Here is a 19793-nt window from a genome sequence, read left to right as displayed (position 1 = left end):
GTGTTCACTCCAATGAATGAATGTGGTACTTCCACGTAGGTAAGTAAAAAGACAAAAAGTAAAAACAAAACTATTGAGCAACAGCCTACTGAATATTCCCAAATATTCCTCAGTCCTGCAGGGTGTCTTGAAAGTTCATGCAGGCAGAACACTTACCCATGCTGAGGGACTCTTTCTGAAATTCCTTAGTTAGGTGAGAGCGGTTGGTTATACAGTACACGTAACGCTCTAACACGTACCAACACATCTCATAGTAGAACGGATAGCGGAACTTATTTGGAACCTGCACAGAAACAAAATAATGAGAAAAGCAAGGCGATAACAATTTTCAAGGAAAGAGAAAAAGACAAACTGAATCACTACAAATAATTAACCCAAGAAAAACTCTCTCTAGTTGACCTGCAAACCTCAGTTGGCATTTGGAGCAAGAATTTAAGTGTATCTGTCAACCCAGAAAACGCTGGTGTTGGGAAACAATCACTAAAGATAAAAGGTACTCCGAAATACCATTAAGAACCACCAAGAAGTTGTCTTGGTTGAGTGGGAAAGCATCAAAAAGAAGTTTTGAGACAGAGAATAAAATGTTAGACTAAGACATAATATAATTGAGAAAACTGTTTTAGCGTTCTTCAGATACAAAGGCATGGCAAACCCCCTTGCCTTTACTATAGTTTTACCCTGAATCATCAGCCCAGGGAAGAAAGAATCTAATGGAAAAACAGGACATGACATGAAGTTACATGTTTTCATAATGTCCTTACAGATATGAAAGTATAACTAGAGATTCATCCTCAAGCTTTGTCCAGTTCAGGACATGAGACTGAGTACTTTCCCCATGATCAACTCTCAGTTTGCCTGTTTCACACTTCACAGTTTGCCAAGGTGGTATGTCCACAAGTCAGATTACTGTTCCACGTGGCCTAATTAGTCTCTTTAGTTTTTTCCATTCTCCCCAAAAGGAGCATGAAATTATTCCAGCTGAATAATAATAAAAAGAATTGCCTTTTAGATCTACCATAGCCAAGGAAAAGGCAAATCAACATGGATTAAAATCAGTGAGGAAGACCAACAATGGGAACTATCCTAAACATATTTTGCTGTCGTCTTTTAGAGAGGCCATCTTTCAAAAGGATAAACCAAATGATACTTTTAAGACTGTTTTGAATATGCAACTCCTGAGAATGTTCCCATCTCCTTTTCAAAGCTCCATGTCAGGTAGTCCTCCTGAATCAAAACATCCAGATGGGAGTCCCTTCACCAGGTACAGGGTATCACTGTGGATGAGGTCACTTTCCTCATCACAAGGCAGGAAAGGCATGTACTTTTCATCAGCTTTCCAACGCAGATGAGCCAGGTTCTGAATCTGGGTCTCTTACATGGTTAACAACTAGAAGAGGTTTCTCCTCCCTTATTTAAAAGTCAAATTAATTTACTTCTGGTAAGGTGTGGGGGGACCAGAGAGACAAGAATTAACAATGCTTGGTTCCCCCAAATTAAATATAATACACTGGGCCTATCTGCTCGCCTTTTAAGCATATTAACACTTTTCTGGAAAGGTCTTTATTAAAAGTTCAGGACAACCCAAAATTCTAAAGTCCCCTGGGACTCTGTTAAGAGCTGACTAATACTGACAGGAAAAAAAAAAAAAAAAAGGAAAAGAAAAGAAAATATAAAATAGCGCATTAAACTTGATTTTTTTACTTGGAACTCATCAGACTGTATTAATAACAGCCAAGATATCATACACCCAACCTGTCTCCTTACATTTTACCTATGCTGCCAGACACTACTGAGCATACCAATTTTTAAGAGTGTTAGAATTTTTTGAAACAAAAATTTAAAATCCTTATTAGAAAATTATTGAGCCTTTAAGCACTATCAGTAGAATAATTATCAACACAAGTTTAAACAGTGTATTTCTATACTAGCATGGCAAAAGTAACTAAAACATTGTCTTAAACTCACAACACACTTTATATTTCTTTTGTAAAGCATCCTCTATACATTCTCTTTTAAATTAAACTTGATAAATCTATAGAGATTAGTAACATGTTCAACAGATGCCTGATTGGTATTGGCACATAAAACATTGCTGTAGAAAGCAATAAAAAAACCACTCTGTGTACATATGTAGGGGACCCAATGCAACTTTATAGAAACACAGAAGGGTTCCTTATTTGGAATGAAAGAATTAAGCCATATTTAGGAAAAATGAAACAATATGATGGTTAGATACTGTAACTTGACACTTTCTGATAAACAAAGTCTAGGAAAAGTAGATAAATTGAGATCAGTTATTGCCATTTTAAGTCTGCAGGAAACTTTTCATGCAGAGATAAGGTACTCATTTTACCTATGCTCCTGAATATATTTTCTCTTTCTTCCTTCAAACTGAGCAACCAATTAAACCAGGGATATAATAGTAATTTTTAGCCAAAAAAAAGGGGAACGCTTTCTAAAAACTAATTTTCAGACTGAATCTTACCGCAGGTAGGTGGTATTACCTGTTAGAATAATTCTGAGTTAAATAAAAGTAGTATTTTACTATGAAATTGTCATTTTTCTCTTTTGAAATATTTTAGCTATTTTTATTATTACAACTTCAAACTTACTAAACTACTTACTGTCTTTTGTAGTTTCATTACTCTTAACAAACAAAAATTCACTTTTATAAAACATTTAAAAACCTCTGCGTCCTCTCAGTTCTACTAATAGGGCAATCTCTGTAACTCCAACATCGATCTTATGTATAAGATCATTGCTAGCTCTTAATCAAAATAAATGTTTCAAAATAGGCACCAAAATGGTTAACTGACCATGTTCACAGTAAATAGGTCAATGACCATTCCTTCTAAAGTTGTGAATTCTTCACTAATTACTATTTTTTACGTTTTCTTTTTTTTTAAGATTGGCAGCTGAGCTAACAACTGTTGCCAATCTTCTTTTTTTTTTTCCTTTCTGCTTTTTCTCCCCAAATCCCCTCAGCACACAGTTGTATATTTTAGTTGTGGGTCCTTCTAGTTGTGGCACATGGGACACCGCCTCAGCATGGCCTCACAAGCGGTGCCATGTCTGTGGCCAGGATCCAAACCAGTGAAACCCTGGGCCGCCGCAGCAGAGCATGCAAACTTAACCACTCAGGCACAGGGCCGGTCCCCCTATTTTTTCGTTTTGAAAACTTTCAAATCCACCAAAAAGTTTCAAAAGCAGTACCACAAACACTGCTAGAGAGTCATCAGCTATTGATCTTTCCCTACATTTGCTAATCTCTATCCATATACACTGCTATTGTTTTGCTGAACTACTTGAGGGCAAGTTGTGAACATCACATCCCCCAAATGCTCTATACTCTAATTGCTGTTTAATGCCAATACCATTTATACTTTAATCGTACATAACTCAGCCCTTACCAACTAGGGTTCTAAAGAATTAAGCCCTACTTCCCCGAGGCACCAGTCAGCCAGCAAACAGCAGCTAGTGAATTTGGTCTGCTGCCTATTTTTGTTAGGCTTGCGAGCCTTACATTTTTAATGTGTTTTTCACATTTTTAAATCCAAATTTTTCATCCAAAGAAAATTAAATAGCTGGAAAAAAACCTAAGAGAGGATTTTGTGACACAGGAAAATTATGTGAAATCTAAATTTCGGTATCCATAAATAAAATTTTATTTGAGCCATGCTCATCTGTTTAAGTATTTCACTCTACGAGGTGGAATTAAGTACTTGTGACAGATACTGTATGGCCCACGAAGCCTAAAATACTTACTACCTAGTTCCTTACAGAAGTTGTTTGCCAACTCTTGCCTTAAGGCACTTGCTGCATATAACCAACTTTTTTCCTACAGTACATCCAGAACAGTATCAGCTATGTACCATCCTAGGGAAAACTGAGAAAATAAGACACACAAATCATTTTATACAGGGCTTATTTCTCTCATGGAACTCCAGTTGAGAAAGGCAATATACACATTTATATATTAAAGTATAATAATTTGAATATTAGGTAGCAATCAGAGTAAAGATACACAAGTTTTTAAAGTGGTGAATCTTGAGTTGATAAATCCCATTACACCAAATTATTCTAAGAGCATAAAAATGAAACACACGGTTCAAGAGATTACCAAATGTCCTTCTCTAGCCCTATAAACATCCAAAACACCAACAACCTCAAAGAACTGGAGTCCCCAAAACCAGGCATGCAGATCTTAAAATTTTTTTCTTGGTGTTCCTGAAATCTGAACACTGCATTTTAATTCAAAGACAAATTGAAGTTTTGAGACAAACTATTAACAAATCTCTTATAACATGTGTCTTAAATGGAGTAAATCTATTCACATCCAATTGTTACAGAGAATTACTTACCCGTGTCCGATCTTCAATGTTGTATATTTTTAACTGCATGGGGATATTGAAGCTATGCAAAAAATTGCCTCCAAACACTAATGTGTCTGTAGGAGTATACACAGCATGAATCCAGCCTAGAAGAAAGGGAAAGGAGGGCAGTGGCTGTAAGCACACATTGTAATATGGCTCTCTCAGATAACTAGTACAAGACTCCTACATTACACTTTTTACTCTGATTCTGCCTCTCAGCCACCGGTCAAGTTCCTTAATCTCTTGCAGCCTCAACATCCTCTGCAAAACCAGGACAAATTATACTTTATATGGTTGTTGGTAAGCATTAAATGAGAAAACCTATGTGAAGTGTTTAGCATATAACAAACTTTTAATAAACACTGCTCCCATTTATTGGAGCAGCTACTATGAACCAGGCTCAGTACAAGAGAATTTACATTTTCATTTACTCCACACAATAAAATGAGACAAGGATTTTAAATGTTTGACCAGAGTGGTATTAGCAGGTAAATGCAGAGTCAGGATTCCAATACAGGTCTGTGACTCCAAAATCTGTGCTCCAAGTACTTATTGTGGAACTAGTGACCTGATCAAAGATATTTCTGACGCAGCACTCTAGCCTTCACAGCCATCCCTTAGAAGAGGAGGTAGTTGTTTTTTGGGGTTTTTTTGAGGAAGATTAGCCCTGAGCTAACATCTGCCACCAATCCTCCTCTTTTTGCTGAGGAAGACTGGCCCTGAGCTAACATCCATGCCCATCTTCCTCTACTTTATATGTGGGACGCCTGCGACAGCATGGCTTGCCAAGCAGTGCCATGACCACACCCGGGATTTGGACCCACAAACCCTGGGCTGCCGAAGGGGAATGTGCGCACTTAACCGCTGTGCCACCGGGCCGGCCCCTCCTTTTTCTTTAAGAAAAGAAAGCGGCTAGAGCAGAAAATCCACTTTCCCCACCTTCCTTACCTGAGGGAATGACGAAGGTATAGCCCTGCTTGAGTTCAATGCGCTGGCAATCTGACACCCGGTCACCCAGAAAGATGTCTCCCTGTTTCCCTGACAGCAGCCAATTCTCGTACAGCTCCAGGTTGTGGGCTGTAGGGGGGATGAGCCAGAAGACCTGTGAGTTAAAAAACTTCAGTCTGTTAACAGCCATTGACATGATCCAGTCGTCTCCCTCAACTGACAAACAGGTACAAAGTTAAGACCAACAGGGAGAAGAGAGGCAAGCAACTTTCCCAGCCTGTGGAACTTGACCATTTGGGAAATTCTAGAGGCCTCAAGGCTCTACTTGTCCTTTACTTGATGAAACAACATTAGGACTTCCCTGGGGTTTGGCTGTAGAAGCTGGACCCCATCCAGGACTCAGAGAGAAGAAGGGCATTCGGCTTGTTGCCTAGGCAGTCCCTTATTCCCCCTGGCTGTCTGGCCTCTAGTCCTAAGAAGCGCAGTTAGTTAGGTACAGTATCTTCAAGAGACAGGCTTGGGTTGCTTTGCTCCAAGGGAGTAACCAAGACCAAAAGGACAAAACTTAAGACAGCATTTCAATGGATCCAAAGTAAACAAGATGACTTTGGATTTGGAGGTATAGCTGCTCTGGATTAGGACCTCACATTTTAAAAGCATTATCTGTTTCCACTCCTGCTCTATTTTTCTCTCACAAATGCATTCACTTCCAATGAAGGAAAAAAGGGTAACAATAAGAGTATAATACTATAAATCTCTGATAGTAATTCTAGATTTGCATTTTCACACAGCACTCAGAAATACTCTGACAAGCTAGAATACAGTTCTTTATGAATGAGGACAATCTTTCAAAGTTTACTGACATCTTCAGAGAAGACTTAAAGACTTCCTGTGGCCACGTTTCAGATCAATGCCTGCACTCGGGGAAAGGTGATGTGGATTCTAATCTGCTGACTTTATGTGACTCTATGCAAAATGTGTGTTCCCTTCCACTACTTTATTACACTTCCACATCGAGAAATTATCTTGTCCTCCAAAACCACTTCCTTGCCTTCACTTGGAGAATTCTGCGTTGGGAATCCAGAAACAGGACTGTTGAGGTTTACTAAGTACTGTGTCAATACTGGTGTAACGATAGTGGACTAAATGAATACTAATTCATATTGAACTTTAGGCCAAGAAGGTCAACTTAATCTCCTGATAGATTCATTTCCAGGGGCTATGAAGCATACATGAATGAAGTCATAAAACCAGCTTCAGATTCCAACCCCCATGACAGCTTTGATCGTACCTTTCCCCCTTGATGAATGTGATACCAAACAGAGGTACCACCAAAGTCCACATGAAAGTCAGTATAGCAGCCTCGAACACTCATTAGACAGTACCTGACCCAAAAAAAGCAGCAGCATTAGTGCACTGACAAGGAAAAGAGGACCTGCTCCACCGCAATGCCACAGTCTCCCCTGCTATACTCCCTCTATCTTCCACCTAATCAACTCCCAGTCAGTGCTAGGAATGCAATTTCAAGTCATCACCTTACCAGAAAGACATATTTTTTTCTTTAACTATGTGATCACGGGCTATGGTACTGTTACATACACTCTTCCCTTTGGAATTGTAAAGTCTACTCTAAATAATTCATCTTTTTGATCTTTAGGACATGGAGCAAGGCTCCTAAGGGACAAACCATTCCTTGCTATCACTTCGGTCTCCCATAGCACACTGAGGAAAATGTGCGTAAGCCACTTACTTCTGCACTTTAGGGTACTGCATCTCCAAGATGGCATTTGTTGATTCAGTCTGACTTTCCTTCAAATGCCTTGGCCACATGTTGTCTACCCAGTCAATGAAATCCACCTTTAAAAAGGAGGAGGAAATGCTGAGGCTTCAAAGGAAGGGTTGGGATTAAAGAGAATTTTCAAGTTAAGAATAACAGAATTTCTCAAAATATACACTGAAAGACTACAATTTAATTATTAGCAAACTAAAACAATCTGCTGGTGAATCTTAGAGTCAATAGGCAACCATTCTAGAAATAATTATTCATTGAAAATAAAGACTAATGGTTCCATCAACATGATCGTAAAGACAGCACTAATCAAAATGAAGTCATTAGGGGCCAGCCCCGTGGCCAAGTGGTTAAGTTCGAGCGCTCTGCCTTCGGCGGCCCGGGGTTTCACCGGTTCAGATCCTGGGCATGGACATGGCACCGCTCATCAGGCCACATTGAGGCGGCATCCCACATGCCACAACTAGAAGGACTCACAACTAAAAATATACAACTATGTTCTGGAGGGATTGGGGGAGAAAAAGCAGGGAGGAAAAAAAAAAAACGAAGTCATTAAACAACACAGTAGTATCCAACCAAGCCCTCTCTTCTGTGTCAGTATTGGTATAATCAGTTGCATATTTTTTGATCCAATAAAAGGTACTGTCTGGAAGATACCTGCAAACTTACCAAAAGATATAACACTGTTAGAGGAGCTAAGGTACCAAAAGTTTGAAAGAAAAGAAAAATCCAGTAGGGATTTGTAGCAATGTGCTATAGAATCTACTACTAGGTTAGGAATCAGAAGTACCAGGTCTGTCGTGTCTTCCTGAGATCATATGTAAGCCCCTGGAACTCATCTGTAAAATGAGGATAATTACCTCAAAGGGATATTGTGAAGATTACATGTTACGTACATGTTAAAACTTTTTGAAATAATGTTATCAGAGTCTAGGAATCTGTTTTAAATAATACGTGCTGAAAGAAATAAGAAGCAAAAGCAGCAGAACTTATTTGAACACTTCACACTGAACTGTAACGTGTCCTGTACCTTCAAATGTGTGCACACAACCACTGAACTCCAAGAAACAGTCTCAGGTAGACAAAGTGTGAGCCAAACAACCACGAATCCAGCACAGCACTGACACTGCTAGCATCTAACTTACGGCTGTAAAAAATATGTATCTAGTAAGTTTTATAAAAACATCTATATATTTGATTATTTATTTCCCTTACAATACAAACCTAGACAAATGCATACAATCAGTGCCTAACGATAAGAGGCAGGTGTCTAGTGGACACCTAGATGTAAACGGTGGAAGAACGTTTGGAAGGGATCACCAATAACACACAAGTTGAAACAAGCATGACAAGGAGCAAATGGAGGTTAACTTGCTGCTCCATTTCAAAGAATCTCTGCTCAGGGAGCCAACTTTTAACCAACCAGCCACTGGGCCTAGAACCCTGAATGAGTCCCAGATTCCTCTCTTTCCCTCAAACAAAATCTACTTTCAGTTCTCTTAACGTAGTGGCATCTCCCACCTCCTTGTATTGTCCCCTGGAAAGCCTTTAACAGAATAACACCTAACTGTACTTACTCAATACACTATAAGCTCTTATGTCTGGACAGAGAGAGCAAGGGTTAGGAACATCAGTATTTTTTATCAAGTGTTCATTCAGAGAAAGCTGAATTACTCTGGTCAGAATTTCTCACCTGCAGCAACAAATCACTCATTCTGGCCTCCCTTTATTTGGTATTATTAGGTATCATCTGACTACCAAGAGAGTATTGTAGAAAGGTGTTCATACCTTTCCTCTTAGGTAATCTTTAGGCTCTGGACAGGTCTTTTACTAAATGGCCTGATCCATATAAGGGCAAGTCTCTTAGTAGGGTAATCACCAGTTTCTACCTGTCCTGCACCAATACTAGGGCCAGAGTGGCATTGGCCTAGGACCAAATTTATTCAGACACTGCAAAAACAGCTCATGGCCCTCCTTGAACTCATTTCCCCATCACCAAACAAATGAGCACATTCTATCTGTTGCTAATTTTTTTTAATCTACCTCTCAGTTCTGCTGGAATGACAGCAATGAATGCTCTCTCTCTTCTCACCAGAGAACCCCACTTTATGCTAGCACCCACAGTGGCATTTACACGTACTCTCCTTGTACCTGCTTTCACACGTACTATTCCTTCCACCTGGAATTCTAGTCTTCCTTCTCTTTGTCTTATTATTTCCTTCATGTCAAGCTTAGGGATCACTTCCTCTAAAGAGCTTCCCCCAATTTAGGTCAGGTGGGTCCTTCCTTCTGGCCCTCACGACACTCTCTATTTATCCACTTCTGAAGCACATATATAAATGCCTATTTTCTGGTCTTTCTTTCCCATGAGACTCTAAGCATTTTGAGGACAAGAATGATCTTATTTTCCATAGTACCTCCAGCATACAGCACAGCGTTCAGCATGTGGTAGGCACTTCAACTAATAAGATAACTCTGAAGGTGTGGAGATCAGAGTGAACAAGAGATTATGTAGCTCATGTAAAAGATTATTACACAAATGAACACATTTGCCAAAACTCATTAAAACGTACACTTCAAATGAATACACTTTATTGCACGTCAATTGTACCTAAATAAGGTTGGTTTTTAAAAAAGCAATACTGAGATATATTAGCAAAGACCTAGATAAATGGAGAAATGTACCATGGGGAAAAATACCTCAATAAATAAATAAATAATATCCCAGCAAAATAATTACTGCTTAGATAGCAAGATCATTAAAAGTTTGCTTGCTTTTAGGAGATGACCTTGGGAATAGCTCACTCAATCTTTCTGGCCATGTTTTAGGTCCCTAAAAGATACTAGTGCATTGTCCTCTGCCCTCCAGAAAAGTCCTATTTCTAAGCCTTTCCATGGATTCTACTCCTCCTTCATTTAACGGTGCACGATTTTTCTAATTTTTATAAAACGATGTAGCATTTTTATCATTAAAACTAGGGACAAAATGAACAAATTAAGGATATTACAAAGAAGGCTTCACGTGTGAATAACACATTTCTAATTTTAAGAATGAAAAGTAAAATCCAGGTCAAGTTTTACTTTTATGGCTATAATCATAGTATTTTTAAATTGAAATTCTATAAGAATTAAGCAACACATTCATAAATAATGTTATCGTGATTCTTACATCCTCCTTTTAATAAATTCTTTAAGTGGACCTGTTTGGCTAATGACAAGGCTAAATTCTAACCACCTGTCTTTCTGTGTTTCCACATAACCAAATAAATGATAATATAAAAAGGAGTTTTGTCACTAGATCTAGGAGGGAAAAAATTTTCTTAATGAGAAATTTTATATTTAGTTGTAGGATCTCCAGTAACAAGCAATGGCAAAATTATACTGTCTCTTCAGATAACAGTGAAACATTGAGAAGATTTTCCTGTTGGTCTGTACATATCAATGTGTTAGTAATAATAATGCAATTTACTAGTAAGCTGAAGGTATACACACATTAAATAATGGTAATATAAGCAATTACTACATTTCAACTTTGAAAATCAAAAGGTATAATTAGGATCATTTAAGTGGAGATAGGACAAAATACTGAGACCTTGACTTTAAAAAAGGATTTAGAATGTTCCAAGTTCTGTTGTTCCAGGTGGAATACCTGACTCAAGAGAGTTCTGAGTCAGGATTTAAATGAATAAATATGGTCCAAAAATGACTAGGTATATTTCAAAAGTGAAATCAATCCCCCTCAGGGAAATAAGTGTTCTCAATGTCTGTAGACAACCACTATTTTGCAAAGAGATAGGTTAAATCAGTACCTACCTTCAGGAAAGCTAAGAATCAAAACTAACTTTCCCTTAGGACGGGCAGTCAATTTACTGTTATTCGTCATAGAGTAGAATCTACTCAAGAAACCATCTCATAAAAGGATCACCTGGCTCTAAACCAGTTTTCCCCCAAGTTTCTCAGCAAGTTTAAACCTACAGGACAGAAATTAGGCAAACTTCCTACTGACAGTTCTTGTAAGAATGAATTTTAAGCCTCTTCTCCATTATATGCAAAGGCCTTGTTTTAGGTCTCTAAAAGATACTAGTGCTTTGTCCTCTGCCCTCTAAAAAATTCCTATTAAGTTATTGGTGATGCAAATCAGAATGGTCACTCCCTATATGAAGTGATTTGCAGAAGTGATGAACTTTCTTTTTTTTTTTTTTTTTAAAGATTTTATTTTTCCTTCTTCTCCCCAAACACCCCCGGTACATAGTTGTATATTTTTAGTTGTGGGTCCTTCTAGTTGTGGCATGTGGGACGCCGTCTCAGCATGGCTTGATGAGCAGTGCCGTGTCCACACCCAGGATCCGAACTGGCAAAACCCTGGGCCGCCGAAGCAGAGCGCGCGAACTTAACCACTCGGCCACACGGCCGGCCCTGAACTTTCTAAAAATACAAGTTATTCTTGTCAAATTGCCTTGTTCATCTTCGTCTTGGTATATACAAAGAGTTATAAATTCTCCTAATACACAAACAACCCTCTTGGTGACGACAATATGGAGAAAATGATTAGACTAACCGTGGAGGGCCTCTGCACCATGTTCTCCAGCCTAGTGTGGCTAAACTCTAGGCTGATGACATTATAGAGTTTTTCTCGCTCCTCCTCTGGGGTCTCATAGTAGCGTGTCCACTGAGCCATGGTCATTTCAATGCCTTTCTGTGTGTTCACATCCATGACATCCACCATGCGACGACTCCCTGCCATGAAAGATGCATCAATTAACACTACTGAGCCACTAATTTCCTTAAATACATCAAGAATATAAAAAACAGGTGACAGGAAACAAGCTAGCCTTTCTTATTTAGGCTATTTAGTAATAGACAAGGAGATAGTTGTCACCTGAGATTGAGAATCAACAGACCATCAAATCACAGAGAATGGGAAAGACAATGGGCAATATTATAAACAACAATCACTCCCTATGGCATATTTACTACAGGGTCAGTCATTGAATCTTATATTCAATATCTCACTCAATCCTAACAATTCTAAATGCTAAGTACTAATCTCCATTTCACAGATGGAGAAAATAGGTGTTAGGTAACTTGCAGGGCAAAGCAAGACAAGAACTCAGGCAGCCCAACTCTAAAGTCAAGGCTCTCATCCACTGAGCTACACTGCTTTGCTGCAGGTTTGAAGATTGACCTCATCTATCCCACAATTTAAATAAAGGACCCATTAGATAGTGAGTACTGAATTAAATTGGAATCTGTCCATTCTTTTGTTTAAAAGGGTTATTTCACAAACCTCAAGTATTTTTAATGCAAACCTCCCCTTTTCATTCATTCCACAAATATTTACTGAATGATAAAGACACCATGATGGACACAAAGATCTTTATCTGATTCTCAACCAACTATAAGAACTAAAACGAAAGGCAGAATGCCACAAGAGGTAGTATAAAATAGTAGGGGGAGAAAACAACAGCTTTAAAGCAAGAGACCCAAGTTTAAACCTCAGCTCGAATACTACTTAGGCAAGCTATTTAACTTCTCTGAACCTTAATATTTTCTTCTATAACTTGGGAATAATATTGCCCTGTGGGTCATTGTGAAGATTTAGTCAATGAAGTAAAACGTTTAACAGAAAGCAGGTGCTCAATTAAACAGTAGTAAAAATAAAGGGAAAATATCTTTGTTTTAACTAGACTGACCAGAGAAGACTTTTAGGAAAAGAGGGAGAAGAGACATTTGAGTTGGCCCTTAAAGAATAAACAGAATTTCAACAAGAAAGATTCAACAGAGAGAGTTCCAAGCAGAGGCAACAGCATAAAAGATATGCAAAGGCAGTAACGCTAAAATGTTAAGCTAATGGTGGTCAAAGAAGAGAGAAAAAGAATAAAAAGTTGCTGTTGTAACATTAAGACTATTGTTCAAATTGTAAGAAACTAACAAATATCTACTATATACATCCATCTATCTATCTATCTATCTATCTATCCCTACTTGATGGCTATACGAAGCAGTATTAAGACCTGGTCCCCTGCCTTCAAGGAGGTTACAGTCTAGTTAGAGATAACAGGCAAGAAAACAAGAAATACGGCCACAATGACGTAGATATGGCAGAATACACATCAAAATACAACTGATAATGTAAGGCAATGGACTGAACCTACCCTTCGTATTTTGGAAGAAAATGCAAATGCTAAATCAAAACTGTCCTGAAATATCACTTCATACCCACTAGGATGGCCATAATTAAAACAACAAAAAAAGAAAATAATAAGGGCTGGTAAGGGTGTAGAGAAACTGGAACCCTCAGATTTTGCTGGTAGGAATGTAAAATGGTGCAAAGCTGCTATGGAAAAGAGTTTGGTGGTTCCTCAATAAATTAAAAGACAGAATGACCATATGACCCAGCAATTTCCATTCCTAGGTATACATCCAAAAGCATCAAAATCAGGTGTTCAAACAAAAATGTGTACATGTTCTTAGCAGCTATACTTATAATAGTCATAAAACAGAATGAAACACTGTTATATGCCACAACATAGATAAACCTCGAAAACATTACACTAAGTGAAAGAAGCCAGACATAAAAGGCCACATAAGTCTATGATGGGATCCAGAAGTGTGTATATATATATTTTTTGCAGAGCAAGATAAGCCCTGAGCTAATATCTGTGTCAATCTTCTTCCACTTCATATCTGGGTTGCCACCACAGCATGGCTGATGAGTGGTGTAGGTCTGTGCCCGGGATCTGAACCCGCGAGCCTGGGCTGCTGAAGTGGAGTGCCACCACACTCAACCACTACACCACGGGGCCGGCCCCCAGAAATCTATATTTTTAATAAGTATCCCAGATAATTCTGATGCAGGTAATTTGTGGACCACAGACCATAAGAATTCCTGACCAACAGAGAAAAGCTATGGTGGTCCGTTAACTTATGGATCCAAGGAATTACTATCCTGGAGGCCCATTAGGAAAAGAAGTCAAATGATGGACCAATAAGTACTCAAGTAGGTTTTCTAAGGCCCCCTGCAAGAGCCCTGCCTTGTGAAGAATGGGAATGCATTTTAATTAGTCAACAGATTTATTGAGCACCTACTATACTCTAGAGGTAGTAGGTGCTAGATACTAGGAATACATAGTGACAAGCAGATGGCCGGAATCTAACACGGAAGAAGTGAGAGAGTGAAAAATAGAGAACTTTCCTTTACTTGGGGTATCTGTGACTTGCACCTCTTGGATAAACAGAAGAGTTTGCCAGATGTCTAAAAACGGCCCTCAAGTGGCCAAGAGACTGTACTGCAACACTTAATTTTCAACATGTCCTCTACGCTTCAGCATAGAGGACAAAACATAATAGAAGTTGCAGTGTTAGGAGGAAGAATCAGAAAACTCCTTTTGTTTCATGTCCTGTTAGAAACATTTCTAAAAGATTTTAATCCACTTTAGTGCCTTATCATGTACAGGAGAGTGATCATCTCTGAATTCCTAAGGATCCTGGCGTGTTTCACAACACTGAACACCAATGGTCTGCAGAAAAGTGACCTGAACCTTTACTGATCCCAGGAAGTTTTCTTCTTTAATTACATTGCTCTAATTTGCTTTATTTTCCTAAATTTTGAATATAATAAAATACAAATCCGATTAAAGACTCAAGTTTAAACCGTCACTGATGAAGAGAAATTTTCATGTATCTACTTCTCAGCTTAGAAAACTGAAACCTTGGCCAAACCATCAAATGTAGCATTGGTGGAAATTTCTTGGAAATTTCTCTACTGCTTCTAAGGGAAGAAGAGAATCACAGATATGAATGAAGCAGCATTCTTGGCTCAGAGATAGAAAATTTCACTTTCCTGGGTAGGCTGCCCTGGAAGGCAGGTTCTTCACGGAGAGGATGGATGCACAGTGATAAAAATGGTAGCTAGGAAAGAAGCAGAGGTTGAAACGTTCTCTGTCTAATGAGTACTAAATGAGGAAACTTTTTAACTCCCTTTGAGAAAATTCTCAATTGCTAATGAAATAGTAGTTTCTAATCAAGAAACTACTTCAAGTAGTACATACTATAATCAAATATATACTTCAATGTTCCTAAGCCTCAAATCTCAGTCAGAGATTTAGGACTCAGTCTTAAGTTTTAAATCTTTGCCTCAAAGACACAAAGGTCACAAGCTTAATACTTACCCACACACATTTTGACATCATTCACAGTAAAGTCTGGATCTGGCATCCTATGAAACAAACACCAGTAAGCGTAAATTGGAAGCACTTCTCTAGTCAGTGTGAGTTTTTTCTTAAAGTACTAAGAACTCCTCATCGAGGAACATCAATCTTCATATTTAGATTTAAAAATGTTTTTAAATATAAATGATTACATGTGTACATCGTATGTATATAATACGAAAAAAGAATATACAACAAAATGTTAACAGTGATTATTATCTCAGGGCGGTAGATTTCAGGAGATTTTAAATTTATTTTCTTTTTAACTCATCTATATTTTCTCATTTACCTGTAACAACCATGAATTGTTTTTGTAACAAAAGAATAAAAATACACACTTTTAAAACTAAACGGAAAATTATTTTCTATCATCACTGATTTGGGTTATGGGGGTAACATGGCCATTTTGCAACCACATCCAATCAGGCTGAGAACACTTACTTTATTCCAAGTCCATCAGAATTCTTGAAAATCAGAGGGTCTCTTAAGCCACCCCGCTGGATATACTCTACATTAAAATCTGTCACCATAGGAAAACAATTGTTAGAAAGGCAAGAGGTATAGCTGGAAAAAGATAAAAGGACCATAAAATGATCCTAAGTAATAAGGTAGAGATGGTGTTTGCTATTTCTGTGTAAACAGTTTGCTCTATTAGACAATACATGCTTGTCTCAAGAAGCATCTCTTAGGACATAGGGAAAGCACACTGAGAAGAAGGGCTCAAGGGGTTTGCTAAGTCTATATTTCCACAGTAAATTCAGAATTTAACTAACAGGAATAGTACTATTAATAAGTCATCTCACAAATTCTAAGCAGAAAATTATCATCACCCTGCCTCTTAGCCAAAAAAATTTAATTCTGTCCACTACAATACATATCATGACATCCTCATCATTTTGCCAAGGAGGAAAGCTGCATGGTACACATGGAATCCCACCTCTGTTTTGGTGGGGCAAGTACAAGCATAAAAGGATTTTTATTGTACTATTCTTCTTCTTCTTTTTTTTTTTTTTGAGGAAGATTAGCCCTGAGCTAACTACTGCCAAATCCTCCTCTTTTTGCTGAGGAAGACTGGCCCTGAGCTAACGTCCATGCCCATCTTCCTCTACTTTATATGTGGGATGCCTACCACAGCATGGCGTGCCAACCGGTGCCATGTCCGCACCCGGGATCCAAACTGGCGAACCCCAGGCCACTGAGAAGCAGAACGTGCGCATTTAACTGCTGCGCCACCAGGCCAGCCCCATATTGTACTATTCTTAATTAAACCCAAACCAAGGGATGGGAGAAGAAGGAAGAGGCCTTTAGGGAAAAGCTCCAACAACATTTTGTTGTTGTTACTGCCATTGAGTTGATCGTAATCCCTGTGCACAGTAGAGCTGAACCCTGTCCAGTCTTTTTGAGCCATCCTCTCACCTTCCGGCGCTAGATCAGACAATGATCCACCGCTATTCATAGGGTTTTCATGGCCAATTTTTCAGAAGTGGGTGGCCAGGTCCTTCTTCTCAGTCTTAGTGTGGAAGCTCCTCTAAAACCTGTCCACCATGGGTGACTCTGCTGGTATGAAATACCAGTAGCGTAGCTTTCAGCATCACAGCAACACGCAGCTGCCACAGTATGTCAACCGACAGATGGGTGGTATGGTCCCTGACCAGGAAACGAACCTGGGTCACAATGGTGAGAGTGCCAAATCTTAACCACTAGACCACCAGGGCTGGCTCCCACAATGCTCCTGCTTTAATAAATGCTTGCTTCTTCTCACGTAGCAGAGAATGACTCACAGGGTGGAAGGATTGGGGGTGGGGTGTGTGCATGAGAGGCATTGTGTAATAAGAGAAAATAAAGGTAAACAGCATCATAGCATTGACAGGCAGTATTTTAGCTGCACAGATGCTGAGTCCACAGTTGCCAGTGTCTAAAATTTCCTATATCAAGGGGCTTCAGGTCCGAATCAAAATGATACTGACCTTTTCCTTCCATAAAAGTAACAAAGTTTGCATTATATTTGTTGGTGTGGAGTTTCTCTTCCAAGTCAAAAGTTCTTTTCCCTTCAATTTCATCATCTGAAATGCCATCATCTTCATAGCGTCGTCGCATGGTACCACGCTGGGGAGAGAGGGACATAAGGATGAGATGACGTATTTTTTCATGCCTATCTAAAAGTGGCCACAGTTTCCCCTACATGTGCAAAGTGCTACTTTCAACTTCAGTTGCTATATCAAGCATCAATTTTACGTGTCTCACAGATCTTTCTGTCAACTAAAGGTCAGCTAATATTCTCAGAATGAACAGAATATAACAAAATTTTAATGAGCCACTGGGTTCCCTGCTTGTGAATTTTACCCCTGCTAACTCTTTGAACCTAGAGATATAAATTTACAATAAAAACATGACCAAATAGGGTCTACTAAACATTTTGTCTATCATTGCTTATCAGAGTGAGGAAAAACTGTCTATACAGACATTTCAGGCCAGAATACAAAATACAATTTTTTCATAGGGAAAAGCTGTATCTAGATTAGCTTTCTAAAACAACCTTCAAAAACAGACTAAAACATTTGAAGTAATGAAGCAAAAACTCTTTTACATCAGCTATAGAAAGAAAGTTAACCTAAACAGCATTACAAACAGCAGACCATCAATATCTACCTTTAAGGATAATGTCTCCCCAAGAAGATACACAATTGGCCAATAAGCACACGAAAAGATGCTCAATATCATTAGCCATCAGGGAAAATGCAAATTAAAACCACAATGAGATACCACTTCATAGCCACTAGGATGGCTATTATCAAAAAGGTGGACAATAACAAGTACTGGTGAGAATGTGGAGAAACTGGAACCCTCATACACTGCTGTGGGAATGCAAAATGGTGCAGCCACTTTGGAGAATAGGTGGCAGATCCTCAAAAAAAAACAGTTGTCATATGATCCAGCAATTCTACTCCTAAGTATATATCCAAAAGAATTAAAAACACATGTCCACACAAAAACCTGTACATGGATGTTCACAGCAGCATTATTCATAATAGCCAAAAGGTAGAAACAACCCAAATGTCAATCAACTGGTGAATGATTTAACAAAATGTGGTATATTTACATAATGGAGTATTATTTGGCCATAAAAAGGAATAAGTACTGATATGTCCTATTAACATAGAAGAATCTTGAAAACATTATGCTAAGTGAAAGAAGCCAAACACACACAAAAATATATTGTATAATTATGTTTACATGAAATGTCCACATTCAGCAAATCTACAGAAATAGAAAGTAGATTAGTGGTTGCAAAGGAAGTGGGAGAGGGAGAAAGTGACTGTTAATGGCATAGGTTTCTTTCAGGAGTGATGAAAATGTTCTGGAACCAGATAGTGGTGATATTTGCACAACTATGTGAATATACTAAAAACCACTGAAGTGTGTACACTTTAAACGGGTGAATTTTATGGTATGCGAGTTATGCTTCATAAGCTGTTATTTTCTAAAAAGATAATATGTTGCTTATGCTGCAAATTTACCTTTTAGTATATTTTACTTTAGCCACTGTTAAAATTTGCTGAAATTTCTTGACTACATAGACACAGGACAACTGGTGTGGGAATGCTGGAGGCAAGGGTAAAGCAGCCTATGCTAGTATGTGCTAAGAATAACCAAACCCGGAATTTAAATCAGATACTGATAATCTAAAATTGGCTACATAGCACCTGAATTTACTTAAATATATAAGAAAATGAGACACTGGAGAAAGTTCTCTTGGAGAATGGGGGTCAGGAAAAGAGTCACAATGAGTCATAAGAAATAAAAATTAAAGGAAATAAAAATCACTGTTTCAAACCAGAGGAGAGCAAGATTCAGCTTACCAGTTTTGGGGAGAAACACTGAGGGACACCTGATCTTCTCCATATTTGGCCAAAAGCCTTCTAACACCCTGACCCAGCACCTTGGCTGCCGTTAAGTCGCAGCTCAAGAGCCAAAACAAGACCTAATTTTGGTAGACCTTTCACTTATTCCAATAATGCCATCACTGCTCAAAATATTTTTAGGTACCTTTATTTTCAGGAGAGGAGATATTTTCACTGACAATTTCTAACGCGAGTTTGTGTTTTTAAAAGACATCACTCAGTTTTCTTCCTCACCTTATTTCCTATGTGCGTCTTTGAAGAGAACTCCAAAAGATGAGTTCCAAGCAAGTCAGAGAGCAAGGGCAATACCATCGGAATAAATGTAGTTTCCCAAAATAATCACTTTTAGAAAGCACTCATTTGCACTGTAAATTCTAATATGCTTGTCAAAAAAAATCCCAGTCATGTTTTCAAACTTCAGCTTTTCCTAGGTCTACCGTTATGATTCTTCTTCAGACAGAAGGACGTAGTCACCCTGATTATCCCAACATTTCTAACGCGGTAACCAGAAGTTCCTCAGTCCTTCCTTTTTTTTTTTTTTTTACACGCTTTTGTTCTTTCAATATTCAAG

At 38.5% G+C, this 19793-nt stretch overlaps 1 protein-coding gene across 3 annotated transcripts in view; it reads right to left on the bottom strand.

Moving 5' to 3' along the window:
- The window catches only part of KDM2A (lysine demethylase 2A), a 90044-nt gene that overhangs the window by 26668 nt on the left and 43583 nt on the right, over positions 1-19793 (bottom strand). Inside the window, exons 3-11 of one of the 3 annotated variants that reach the window (XM_014844725.3) lie at positions 17288-17426; positions 15762-15840; positions 15282-15328; positions 11669-11847; positions 7072-7178; positions 6613-6706; positions 5322-5475; positions 4362-4477; positions 157-283 (exon numbers count right to left, since the gene is read on the bottom strand). In XM_014844725.3, coding sequence (XP_014700211.3) covers positions 157-283; positions 4362-4477; positions 5322-5475; positions 6613-6706; positions 7072-7178; positions 11669-11847; positions 15282-15328; positions 15762-15840; positions 17288-17426 — 1042 coding nt within the window. Of the gene's footprint in view, positions 1-156; positions 284-4361; positions 4478-5321; positions 5476-6612; positions 6707-7071; positions 7207-11668; positions 11848-15281; positions 15329-15761; positions 15841-16736; positions 16888-17287; positions 17427-19793 lie in introns of those variants that run through there. The other 2 variants (XM_070488297.1, XM_070488299.1) reach the window with 2 other exon arrangements.

The sequence above is a fragment of the Equus asinus genome, chromosome 17 (assembly GCF_041296235.1).
Source record: "Equus asinus isolate D_3611 breed Donkey chromosome 17, EquAss-T2T_v2, whole genome shotgun sequence".
Taxonomy (NCBI): Eukaryota; Metazoa; Chordata; class Mammalia; order Perissodactyla; family Equidae; genus Equus; species Equus asinus.
The sequence above is the reverse complement of the archived record's forward strand: the minus strand, read 5'-3'. Positions and strand labels throughout refer to the sequence as shown.